The sequence below is a fragment of the Xiphophorus couchianus genome, chromosome 7, assembly GCF_001444195.1.
Source record: "Xiphophorus couchianus chromosome 7, X_couchianus-1.0, whole genome shotgun sequence".
In the NCBI taxonomy this organism is placed as follows: Eukaryota; Metazoa; Chordata; class Actinopteri; order Cyprinodontiformes; family Poeciliidae; genus Xiphophorus; species Xiphophorus couchianus.
Window position 1 is genome coordinate 2460294 of NC_040234.1, and position 13462 is coordinate 2473755.

The following is a 13462-nucleotide window of genomic DNA, read 5'->3' on the forward strand; positions in this document are numbered from 1 at the left end:
CAACCCCTAACCCATTTAACCATGTTTTCAAATGTATTAATAATTACTTTCATTAAACAAACAGTGGAATAAATAGTAAAATTAACAATACTGATAATATGGACAGTTTGGGGGGATTAAATGTCAATGTTTGGAAGTTATTGTGACAGCAAATAAAAAGATCTAAGACATATATCACAATAAATGATATGATAAATTCTCACCTTGTTTTCTGTTTTTCTAACTGTCCTGATGTGGCCTCCTGTATTCACTGTGCTAACTGAGGCCTGCAGTGCATGCTGGGAAACATTTCATAAATTGACAATGATTTTCTCCAAGTTGTTGGAACACTGCAACACTAAACACTTTCTTAGATCTGATCGGAGCAGTAAGGACAGACACAGTCTGGTTCCTGATATATGAATAATGTACTGGTGTATTTTTCCTGAGTTTGCCCTTTTTCAGATATGTTGACACGTTTTTTTTTAAAGAACAGCTAGAGCTGTGTGTTGGTCATCATCCAGACTGTATGTTGGTTTCCAACAGGAAGTTCTCTGTTCCCTAAGTGAAGGTTTCACTTCTCCAAGCTTTTTTTTTTCCCACTGTCAGTTTCAGAAGTGAAGTGTGACAGTGATCCTCCTCTATGGCTCCGATACAGACACATCAGTGGGTTTTGAATTCTTATTTATGTGTTGGTTCATTTGTTTTTAGGTCATTTCCGATCATTTCCAGAACAGAAAGAGACCAGAGTTAGTTTCTAGACAGACTCTTCAAAATAAAAACCGTTGTTGGTGTATTGCTTGTGAAAGTGGATAAACAGACATGTCTGTGAAAATATTTTTGCTTTTTATGGTTCCTCTGATTTCTTTTGTAAGGACATTGATGGAAGAAAATGTATTCATTTACTTTCCTACCTGTGGTCATCAAATTGTAGAACTTCTTTCTTTGACAGCAAAACACAGACTGTCACTTACATTCTTGACATTTATGTTCAGTTTAATAGAATGAAGAGTTTGAACTTTTTTATTTAGCATAGTGTTATTTCTGCTTGAATCTCATTCTATTTCTTAAATTTATACTTCCTTAGAAATTAATTTTTGATCTACTCTAATCTGCTGTTATTTTTGTCTCTTTCCAATTCTGATATTTCAGATATGTACTTAAATTGAGGAGTTCATATAATATTCTCAATTTGATTCCCATCAGATTTTGAAGTGTTGGCCTTGAAAGTAGGGTGGGCATTTGTCGTATTGCTTTTTAATAAATTGTGATAAATTTCTTTGTATGATAAGATTGTTGATTTATTGTCATCATGATAACTTCCAATTAATGTTTAAGTCCCCCAAAGTTGTTGGGATTATTAGTTCTCTGCTCCTTCAATAAAATTGTCAATAAATTTAAATTGATTTGAAAATGTGATTAAATGCAGTTACTATGTGCAGTAGAAATCATATTTCTTCATAAGACTGTTGTCTTAGAGATGAACATTAGAAATGGTTTTCAGGAGCAATATTTGAGTGTGAGGGGTTCTGACTGGTGTGCCATACAGTCATAGTGACACAATTAAATAAAACAAGTAATAAATAGTTCTTATCACTTTTATTATTCTCACGTTAGTACCACAAAATATTGTGATATAACTTGAAGACTCCATCAATTAGCCAGACTTGAAAGCCAAAGGTCAAGTCAGAGAAGCTGAACTGGTTAATACGTTAGAATAAATAAAATATAATATAAATATGTTGTCCTTGAAATTAGACTTGAAGTCTCCTTTCTGTCTTTTCTTTTTTTTTAAATCTATGCATGTCGGCGCCAGAGTCCTGGTAGGCCGACAGCGGGAACACCGCATGTCTCTGTCCGGTCAGAGCAGAATATTTTCTATCCGTTTGTCCCTGAAGGATCATTCCTCCTTAATGAGACAAAATCAGAGCCACATTATGTCAACTTGGTGGGGTGTTTTTCTTCAAGTCCTGTCTGCGAGCGGTTTATGGAAAAAGCGTCTGTTTTTCAGCTGAACTCTGGCTGTCATCTGTCCAGGCTGGCGCAGTCCCTCGCCTCCTCTCGCTGCCATGCCAGCATCTCGTTCTGCCTCCAGACTTCTGGTGCGTAGTTGAAACATTTCTGTGTGACTTGGCCACAAAAGTGTAGGAATCTCTCTCAGTCCCTGGAGGGTTGTGCCAAATGTTTTTCTCTATGACCCTTCAACATTTCAAAACGTCCTCTTTTAAAGAGGAAATGGTCTTCATTCCACACTGCAGTCTGGAAGCTGTGATGGGAGCAGCTTTAACAGAACCTTCTTTGCGTGTTTTTTCCATTTCAACCCGAAGCGAGACGAAGATTTAGAGGCCGGTCTAAGCCCTTGTCTGAGCTGTAATCTCCTCCCTCAGCTCGCTGTATAATTTAGTGTTTTATGGAGACATTGTTGTTCTGTCAGGCTGTCAATTCAGGGGCTCCTGCCACAGTATGAGCTGCCTGTCAGCGTCAGGGAGGGGCAGCCGGGTCCGTTTGTTTAGTTCGTCTGCTCTGAAATTAATGTGCATAGCTCTCTGTCATTTGACATTTTTGTTTTGTTTAAATAAAGTCAGACAGAAACAAACACACCACACATCCTGTATGAGCCCATTAATATCCTCAATGCTGCTCATGATGTGGGAAGTCTAAGTACATTTTAGAAAACGTCAGCTTTTGTTTGTCAGTAGGACCAGAATATGTGCAGTGAATTAAACAAACGAACAGATAGTGAGTATGTGGAGGCATCATTGAGCTGAAAAGTGACACCTGAACTCTGACCCCACACCTTCAGAGGAGTTGAAAAGGAGTTTGTTTATTTAAACAAAGCAAAAAAAGGAAGGATGGACCAATCAGGAGGAAAGAGGAAATTCAAACCATCTCTTCCATCAAACATAGGATCGTATCCCCTGCTCCAGCGTCTCTCTGCTCAGCTTTCTAGCCAAACAGCCACACAGAGATTTAAAGTAGCAGTTTGTAACATTTTATAACAAATGTTTTTTACATATTTGTTTAAACCTTCATTATATTGTAACAGTACAGCATGAGACAGATGATATGTGATGAGATCGATCTCCTCCACCTCTTCCCTGAGCCACCATTATCATCTGAAACCAACCAATCAGAGTCAGGAGGAGGGGCTTAGTGCTGTCAATCAGTCTCACGCTGCTCAATGCGTTAATGGAGGAGAAACAACTTACCGTTGCAGGAAAACCATTTATCCACTGCCATCGGTGGCTATGCTAACTAGCCTTTCCCAGAGGAAGGGCCTCCATCATTCTGTCCATATGGAACATGTTTTAGATGGTGAGCACCTCTTCAGTGATGCTCAGGCTAACATCTCTTTGTCTCTGCTCTGTGTTAATCTAATCACATTGGTTCTGTGTGAGTATATGTGTGCAGGTTGTTTTCACTTCTGCTTCTTCTGTGTGTTATCTGAGTAGCTGCTGAGGCCTCACAGCCGATGGCCTTCAGGATGACCGTTGAAGTGCCTTCGCCTATCAGTCTGGGTCAAAGTTCTGTCTGGCACGCGGCAGCTGGCTGCTGTGTTGGCCTTCCAGATATTGATGCACTAAAAGTATTCACACCTTTAACTACGTCTTCCTCCCTAAAATTAACAAAGTTTTCAACTTCTTTTTTTTTTTTTTTTTTTTTACCCCTCCAGGGGATCTTTTTCTGGGTTCTAGTGTCCCTTTTTACGAAAGTAGGCTGACAGGAATGGGGAAGGAGAGGGGGGAAGACATGCGGCAAATGTCGCCGGGTCCAGGAGTCAAAGCCGCGACGGCCGCGTCGAGGACTCAAGGCCTCCAAATATGGGTCGCGCTAACCACTACGCCACCACAGCATGCCCAGTTTTAAACTTCTAACTGAAAATGAAGAGCAAAGGAGAAACAGTGAAGCCAAAGCTTCATGGGTCCAATAGAAAATGGAGTTTCAGTAAAACTTGGACTCATCAGTCTCCTCCTGGGTACTTCAGTGGTATGATCTATGCTGGGATATTTCCCAACCTGCACCTGTTGAACTAAAGACTGGAGAAAAGATTGGGCCCATATGAGGAAACATTAAAATACTCAGAGTGAACAGTCGGAAGTAAATTAACCATTTGACAAGCTAGGCGCTGTTTTTCTCCTGCCTACTGGTGGATCAGTGTAACTTCATGTTTGTTTTAGAATATTTCATTTTAGATTTTTACATCTAAATGGTCTTTTCCCTATAGTGGATGTGGGATCTACTTCCTGCTCAGCCAGGTCCTTTTAACTCTTCTATATGTTCACCATAAATTACCTGAGAGTTGCACCTCCCAGTTCCATCTTTTGCATTGCTCAGAATCTAAGTTATAAATTACCAAAGAATCAACTTTTGACCTGGGACTTGTCTTCCAGTTGAAGGATTCTTCATTAGGTTTTGTATCTGCCTGGTGCTGAGAAGTTAAAAATCAATGTCCATTCCTGCAATCTGGCAGAAATAAAGTGACTCCTGTTTACACTGAGCCGGTTTTCAGTGGAACTATAACATTTTTGTTGCAATCCAGTCGTTTGTTTACACGTCTCTGGTAAGAACTCGTTTAGGAAGTGCTGTTACGATACACAGCATGGAAGCCTACTTGACAAGCTATCTTTAACTTGCTAGCAAGCAAAATGAACAAAGTTTTTGTCACTGGACCAGAGATTTTAGTGCTGAAATTTAATACAAGAGGTATCAAGTTCCTAAATATTGTCTTGTGAAGCACCAGTCCAAATTAGCAGAAGGTTTTCCTCAGATAACCTCAGTGAACTTTGACACAAAGCAGAGATGTGCAGAAATATGACATGTTTTGACAGACAGATGGCTAGAAATGGACCTCTGGTCATATTTTCTACCTTATTCCAACAGTTTTACTCCAACATGCAGAATGTTCCACAGGAAAGCCTCCCCAAAAACAGGCCGCTTCCCTCTTTGCTCTCCCTCTTCTCTCTGTAACGTTTTGAGTCACCCTGGCGAACGCTACAACACCACAAGCATTTCAAAAATCCTCTACAGCTTTTCTTTAGAGCAGGACAGAAGGCCAAGATTCTGAGTGGGACTGGAGAAGTTGGAGGTTACTGCCTTCAGTTTTTCTGCACACACACACACACACACAGCGATTAGAGCTCCCCTGCAGGAAGTGTGAGCTCTTCTCATCTGCAGTGGGAACCAACCGACCCAACATCCAGACGCTGTGCTAGCTGCCACATCACACCAGACGCTCTGCATTCCTGGTGAGGGTTACTCAGTTCAGCACGATGAGCTAAAACTTTGTAGACCAGATAAAGACATTTTTGCACATCCACTCTTCACCCCATTGGTGCACATGTTTTCTTCAGTTGTGCACAAGTTTGACATGTTGGATATGAACTTTGAGAACCCCTTTTTTGCAACTAAAGTGACTTAACAGCTCATTTCCCTTTTTACATAAGCTCCAAATATTTGCATAAGCCTGTGTAAGTGTGCTTTTGAAACCCATGCTGCGTCTTGGCAACAAATATGCATTCCCAGGCTGCAGCAAGAAAACATGAACTGGATTCTGGTCCCATAACTGTAAGTTTTTACGCTGGCAGTGTGACTTACTATACAGGCTGTAAGTCAGTTCATGGCTACCTGATAACTCAGCAGGAGGAATGCCAGCTACACACTAAGAAAGGATTACTGCTGTCTTTGGTGTTGGAGCTCTTCTGTAACCCTCCAGCGCTGCAGAGTTTCTCCCATGCAGGTGTGCAGCTTTCTAATGCTGCTTCCTGTCAGCTGCAGTTTACAGGATCACATCAGAAGGACATTAAACCACACAGAGGGTACAGAGGCAATTTTGTAAGGTTTTGAACTCTCCAACCTAGGGATGGGCAGTAAATTAACTAAAGTTTAATTAAAAAGATCTTCAAAAAAAAACTTCAATTAATTAAAATGATCAAACTTTTGCAAAATCTGAACTGTTTTTCATTGATGTACTCCTTCAGTTTCCGTAGTTGAGTGATGTCAGCCACCCAAACCTTACATTGTAAAAACATAAAATACAAAGTAATTTTGGTTAAGCTTCTAGTCAAATATATTGATATACTGAAAACTCTTCCTCAAGATATAGGAGTTTAAGTCAATAATTCCTTAATATTGATTTAATATTGATGTCAAAGAGTACTATTTCCTTTGGCAGATTATTTCACTTTTATTGTGGAATAAACTGCCAATGGTACAAGTACATTATCATCAATATTAAGAAATTATTGCAGCTCCTATATTTCAGCAAGTTTCTATATCTTTATAAGAAGTTACTTATAACTTCTTAGCTATAAGGAACTACTTTCAGTACTTTTCTTATTTCAAATGCATTAATTTATTTTTGCTAGAAACTAGACCAAAAATACTTGGTAAGATTTTGTTTTTGCAATGTGCCATTTTGTTTCACAAGTATGTTTTACAGATTCTAGCAGATTTTTGACTTTTAAATGTAGAAATGTCCTTGCTTTTTCTATTTAAAAAAAACAGTTTTATGGCGGATTTATTCCGTTTTCTTTATCTGCAATGGGCCTAATATGCTGTCACACAAGCTGGTGTGATTCATGGGATGCAAAAAATATTTTGTGACATTTAACAAAGTTGATATGTCTGAAAACCACAAAATCTATCACAAATTTAGATTTTAGTTTTTAAATTGCCTTATTTTCATTAATCAAATGTATTTTTGAAAATGCAGAAGGCTTTTGTTACAGGAGAATCTTCTGGTTTGAGCAATAAGCAATAATAATAAGTGAGCAATAATCATTTACCTCCATGCCAAGTGGCAGCCATGCTGGTCAATGATTGAATGGCCTAACAGAACGATGGTATTTGTAGAACATCTCGGTGTTAATTAACACTTAAAAGAAGAGCTGGAAACAGAGCCTGAGGTCTGTGAAAGCGGCTGGATGCCGATCACCTCCCCCACACGTCTAATAAGCACTGCAGTGTTTATGGACTGCAGGGCTGCTAGCAGCTAGCCTCGACTTGTCCATGTGAAAGCAGCTGAATTTGCACTCCTTTCATCACTTGGAGGCGTAAAACCTCATCAACCTTCTGAGTGCCCAAACAGTCATTTAAGGTCACATTCCCAGCACTGGTGCCATTAGTCAGCCACATGCCGCTCACCGTGGCGGCCTCTGAGCAAAGACTGGGAGTGGTGCAGCAGACTGCCACGTTAGAAAATAACACAATAATGGGCCCACACTCATTTTCCCCTCCTGAAATGTGCACAGCTTTAAAATTTTGGTGCAAAACTAAAGTTACGGCATGTCTGAGATTCCAGACAAAATATTGCTTAACGCTGACCACTCAGCTGATGATCAGACACAATAGGTCGTGACAACAAGGAGTCCCTGACCTCTTTGAGAAGATGTTTGTTTTTCCTCCTCTCTGCCCTGCGACTGAACTCAGTGACTAAATGTTCTCAACGTTTAGGAAGATTGTTGGACAGAAGCAGCAGCCACTCCTAAACTGTGATTTAATTCACAAGTGATCCACATTATTATCGGCACTCCTCTATTGGGTCAACCTTCCATGTCCAGTGTATTTCTAAGTTCAGGATGTGGAACTTTGGGAACTTTTCCCAAAGTTTAATGTGTTAAATCTAAATCCTTATCCAGCATTGTAAGCTTCTTGTGTGACACAGAAGAACTCAGAAAGTGACTAATAGAGACTGAAGGAAATCTGTTTACACCAGAATGAGAATGAGAAGGAGTTCTTGAAGAGTCAGTATTACGGAAAATTTACCTTTTTTTTAGCTTTTCATCATGTTCTGATGTTGTTCCCTTATCAAAAGCAATCCTGGAGCGTTGCCTCGATTCTTTCATGCATGTTTGAAAATCCTTCAGTCAGCATGCATTGTTGGAACAAGTTTGAAAGAGATCATCAGGCTCCGTGTCTTGGTGAATAATAGCCCACCTGTAGGTGGTGTTTAATGGAAAAATAACAGGGTGTTGCCCTTCACCCCATAACCAACAACCAACCACCACAGGCCTCCAACTGGACCTCAGCACTGGGAGACATGTGGAAGTAAAATCTCTCCAATGAAATAAAACAAATAAGCAAGCAAAAAAACATGAAGATTGCAACCTTGTTAAGCTCAGATATTATTTTTTAAGACATATATTATGTCTTTTAGTTATCTGGAACAAAAGCTGTTTTTAGCTTTCTCCTGATTGTTTGTTATAAATGTCATCAGCTGACAGTGTTTGTTATATAAGCCAATAAGATGCTTTTTATTCCATGGTAACGGAAAATAAGCTAAGCCAACAAATAATTTTAACTTGACAACAAAGCACTTTTTGCACAACTTTAAGGTGTTTGCATGATGGACGTGCCTTCTTTAACACTTCCCTCTCTGACTCTCCTGCTGCTTCCGTGTCGTTCCAGGTCATGGAGAATGCCACTGTGGGGAGTGCAAATGCCACGCCGGCTTCGTGGGCGACAACTGTAACTGCTCCACAGAGATGTCGCTCTGCTTCTCGGACGACGGGAAGATGTGCAGCGGGCGAGGGAGCTGCGTGTGCGGCCGCTGTCAGTGCACCGAGCCGGGGGCATTTGGAGAGACCTGCGAGAAATGCCCCACCTGCCCCGACGCCTGCGGCACCAAAAGGTGGAGCTCACACACACACCGAAACAAAATCTACACTCAGTATACCGCTATGACATCAGGGACTAGTTTGATCAACAGGCAACAGGAGTGAAATATTGAAATAAGCGTCCATCTGAAATAATAAACCCTGTAGACGACATAGGCAGGATTTTCCACAGTTTTTACACTGAATAACTGGCAGTTACTGAAAGTTTAAATAGTTTTGAACAAAAGCACTCTGTCATCATCACACATTTACCCCAGAGCAGGTTTAGCAAATATACATAATTTAGATAAATTAGAATTATAATTAAATGAATTTCAAAGAGGAAAACTGGTAAAAATTTAACTGACCTAAAACAGAAGTTTGGTCTGATTTAACTTCAGAGAAGAATAACTGAATGTTCATTTCATAAGCATTTGGTCATTAATATTTGGCCAAAATGATCCATTAGTGAAATGTTAAAAACGTTTGTTCTTTCTTTTAGAATAATTTTAGATATTAGAGATATTTTCTGGATTAGCAGTAAATTTGTACTCATTATTGTGATGAGTTTTTATATGTGAACTTTGACCTCCCCCCTTCTTTGCTCCAGGGAGTGTATCGAGTGTCGGCTTTTCAACTCGGGGAGACTCGCAGACAACGAGACCTGCCAGCGCTTGTGCAAGGATAAAATCATAACTGTGGAGAGCCTCGGTGGGTAAATACACACACACACACATACACACCCACCCCTGCACACCCCCACACGCATCCTTGTACTTCTATTAAACTTTGTATTGACTTCCATTCATTTTAGTACCTGCATTTATGTCTAACCCAGACATTTCCCCTAACCATTACTAACCATTACTAGTATATTCATAACCTTAACCAACACATTTGAACCTAACAAGTAGAACACATTCCAACTGGGAAAAAAGAGAGAACCAGGAAAATGTCTTCATGCTCCACAAATGACCTACCTTTGTTGGTGAAGGAAAATGGTTATTATAGCCCTCTATATACAGTATACAAGTACACACACACACACACACACACACACACACACACACACACACACGCATGCCATCCAGTGCCATCAGACTGGTGGAGAAACAGTTTTTGTTTTTGCATCTATCGTGGGTAAGTGCAGATTTATGGCTGGTTGGTTGGATGACGTTCTTATTTGCCTCTGGCTCTGCTGTTGCCAACCTGTATAATGCTACATTCACTTTGTGCTTAGAGGCTTGGCACTGAGACTGCAGAGAGTGAGAAGATCAAAGCTGCTGCCAAGAGTCACAAACACAACCCAGAAATGGCTAAAGCTTGCCAGAAAACAGTCGCCGCCGCTGCTACTAGCACTGATCTCAGAGCAACATTTGGTGTGACACAAACTCTGAAGTTGAATGTTTGGTAGATTTTAAACACAGTGGTCAATCACCAGTCTGACATACTAAAGGTGTTACCATGGAGATGAATACAGTTGAGAAAGAGGAGAAAAGAAGTAGAGCATGGAACCGAACCGGAACAGAGAGCCATTACAGCATGACCACTTCTAACACTATCGCTAAAAGAAACATCTGACAGGTTGCTTTGGCTCACTGACCATCACTGAGAGGAAACTGACCAGGAAATTCCAAACAATCTGTAAGTGTGTTAAACCACACCTTTCTCAAACAAGAGTGAGAATGTTCTGGTTAAGATAAGGTAGAAATCCCTGATAAGCAAATCAAGCCCTGTTACTGTGACTTTGAACTCTTGAAAGACTCACAGTTGACTGCTTAATGTGAGGCTACATGTTTTTCATTCTCAGTGACCATTATGAGGTCAGTTCCATGCACGCTCACTTCTAAAGCAAAGAACATATAACTGTGCCTGTTGCTACAACTCCACTCATTTAGTTTGGCTCTGCTTACAAATTTAAGCATAAATACGGTCAGCACTTGGGGGAAATCAGCATATTGTTGTCCAAGTAGCAGCTTATTCCACTTAAGAGTAAGCTTAAGGGCACTATAGTCCCTCCACTATGTAATCCCCCAGAATGCATCTTGATCAGGTGTCCTGATGTCAGTCGACTCCTTTTCAGTGCAGAGGAGTTTCTAGTTCCTGGTGGATGATGGAGCTCCTCACTCTGTCCCTAGGGATGTTAATTCTACCCAACTGCATCTGGGATCTGGAGTATTTCAGGTGAGGGTTGGGAGGCAGACTGGTGGAAGGAGAGCTCTGTATTCACCACAACAGGCCAGAACAACGCCCAGACTCCAACAAACAATGCTCCAGTCCGTCGATGCATCTCTCAGTCTTGAAGATTTTTGCCCAGTCACGGTTTGTCCTTGCTGCTCCAAAGCCAATATGGTGACAACTAAATGCTGATTGTTGGGATCTAAAGCCAGTGGGTGACATCACTGCGGCTGCTTCCATCGTTTACCGTCTGTGGTTTCTTCCTAATTTCTAGCAGGCTTTTAGTGGTTCAGCCTCTAAGTTTAGCTATCGTCTCCCCTCATCGTTGGTCTTTTATTAAGATATTTTTATCCCCAACTTCTATGTAGCTGTGCTGTGAGCTCATAGATACATACAATAATAATATGATCACAATGAATAAAATCAGAGCTGACTGTAATCTGAAGAAGCCTAAGACTAGAGCAACTCAATTCTCAAACGTCCCGCTGACCACAACACAAACATGTTTGCCGGTTTCTACAAATGGAAAATAAAAGATTCACATCTTCAAAGGTTTTTACAGCCTTTGTTAAGTACCTTGTTGAAGCACATTTGGCAGTGATTGTTAGTCTTTTGTGTATTTGAATGGGGGTAAGTGTTTAGTATGCATAATACCAAGCACTGTGACATTTATAGCCTGAGCTAATTTGCAGTGCGTGTCACCAGATGGACTTTTAACCACACAGATGTATGACTATATCAACAACAGAGTAAGAAGTTATACCTTACATCATCCTAGAACTACACAGTAAAACAATAAAACAAGAGAGCACAATGTGAGCAAAACCAGCAGGAAATTATTATGGCTGGCTGTAACCATGACTACAAACCTGCTTCCTTTTAAGATGCTCTTTCTTCCTCAGTTTAGAAATGTGCCAGTCAGAAATCTGTTTCCAGTCCTCATGTGAGGAACTCCACATATTGATGGCTTTCACAGCCTCAACACTTCTTCAGGATGCTTCTAGAAACCTGTCACAGCCTTTGTTTAGGCCTTTTCTCTCCTCCCAAGCTTAGTCATATGAACAGCACCAAAAGACATTTGTAGCTCTTCCCAGAGATGATATGTTCCATTTAAGTCCAGGTTTTGGCTAGGCCACTGAGGGATATTCGCTGAAGCTTGTGCGTTCTCTCATTGGTTTAGTCTGAGGTTCACAGCATTCTTAAAGAAACTTTATACATCTGGTTTCAGACATTTTACCCACTATGCAGACTGGTTGTGCACTTTCTGCTACAAAGAAGCATCCCCACCGCATAATGAGCCACCACCATGCTTTACAATGAGGGATGTTGTTCACCAGGTGACTAGTTCCTGTTTCCTCTCCAGGCATGATGCTTGGAGTTCAGTTCATAATGTTCTATTTTGGTTTCACCAGAAAACCTTTCACACCAAACTTTTCTGAAAACTATTCTTCTTCTGGTCTGTCTTCAAGATGCTTCAGGAAACTTCAGCCATGTTAGCATGAAGCTAGAACTGGTGGAGTGTGTCACCTACAATCAACCGTCCGTTTCGTTCTCTTAACTTGAAAAGGGAAAACTTGGATTCCTGGTCATCTTCTGACCAAGGCCCTTCTTCATAGATAAACACTTCTGGTTCTAAACTTCTTCTATTTACTAATAATGAAGATCACAATGACCTTCAAGACTTTCAATGCTTCCTTTTTGCATCCTTGTCCAATCTATTCTCAGATGGCTACAGACAGTTCTTTTCACTTCATTGTTTGGCTCGGTTAGTGGATCTACCTTATAGTGTTTGAAATAAGACAGAGACTTTTGGTGTTAGCCTTGGAATTGTAACTGAGGACAACAATCCACGAGTCCTGCTGGCTTTCTGACTTCCAATTGGAACACTGTGAATTTGGAGGAGATCCAAGTTAAAAAAAACAAAAGTTAATCACTTCTTTTTCCCTAACTTTTCCCTAAATATTTCTCTGACCCAGCAATAATTCTCTGTCTTGAGAAGCTTTCAATCCATACAACGCTACAGTAGTTGGAAATCAATTTTAAACATAGCACAGATATTGTGTGAGTGTTGCTCAGAGGTAAGAACGAACCTCTGCCAGTGCTGCTTTAGGAGGATAAAGTGGTCTGTGGTGTGTAATCAAGAGGAAAGGTCACTAACCCGAAGCAAACCTTAGAGAAAAAAGATCCAAACAAACCCAGTGACCCGGCCATCTGGGAAAGCGGAGAAGTCCTCAGGAATTCTTTTCAGTTCCTCTTTGTTAAAGTGAGACGGTTTTGGTCGTGACCTTTCCGTCCAACTAGAGCTGACTGATGAAGCCGTGTGAGTAAAATGTTGAAGTGCACCGGTTAGGATTTTACCCACCGATACCACTCTCACTCTGGGTTCAGACTGGCCTACTCTGATTTTCAAGTTATACATCCACACTTTTGCTTAATTGTTCATTTAAACCCACAATTAAAACAGCAAACAGCGACAATAAAGGCTAAAATGTTGTTTTTAAGGGCCTAACAAGATCTTGTGATATTAAAATGCTGCAGTATTTCTTGTCTCACAAAGCTCCATCCGCCTAAGCTGTTGTTATAAACACTGGATTAGAAGGGGAGTGCTTTACAACTTGCACTCCGTGTCTAATGAAATAAGAAAGCATGTAGATCTGGACTTGTTGTCCTGCTGCTTCACAGTTGACAGGCAGGCTAGCAAAACGCGGTTA

At 40.6% G+C, this 13462-nt stretch overlaps 1 protein-coding gene across 1 annotated transcript in view; it reads left to right on the top strand.

Moving 5' to 3' along the window:
• Positions 1 to 13462, top strand: part of itgb5 (integrin, beta 5) — a 55283-nt gene that overhangs the window by 31535 nt on the left and 10286 nt on the right. The window contains exons 12-13 of the mRNA XM_028023722.1: positions 8386 to 8608; positions 9184 to 9284. Of these exons, the coding sequence (XP_027879523.1) occupies positions 8386 to 8608; positions 9184 to 9284 (324 nt within the window). The remainder of the gene's footprint in view (positions 1 to 8385; positions 8609 to 9183; positions 9285 to 13462) is intronic.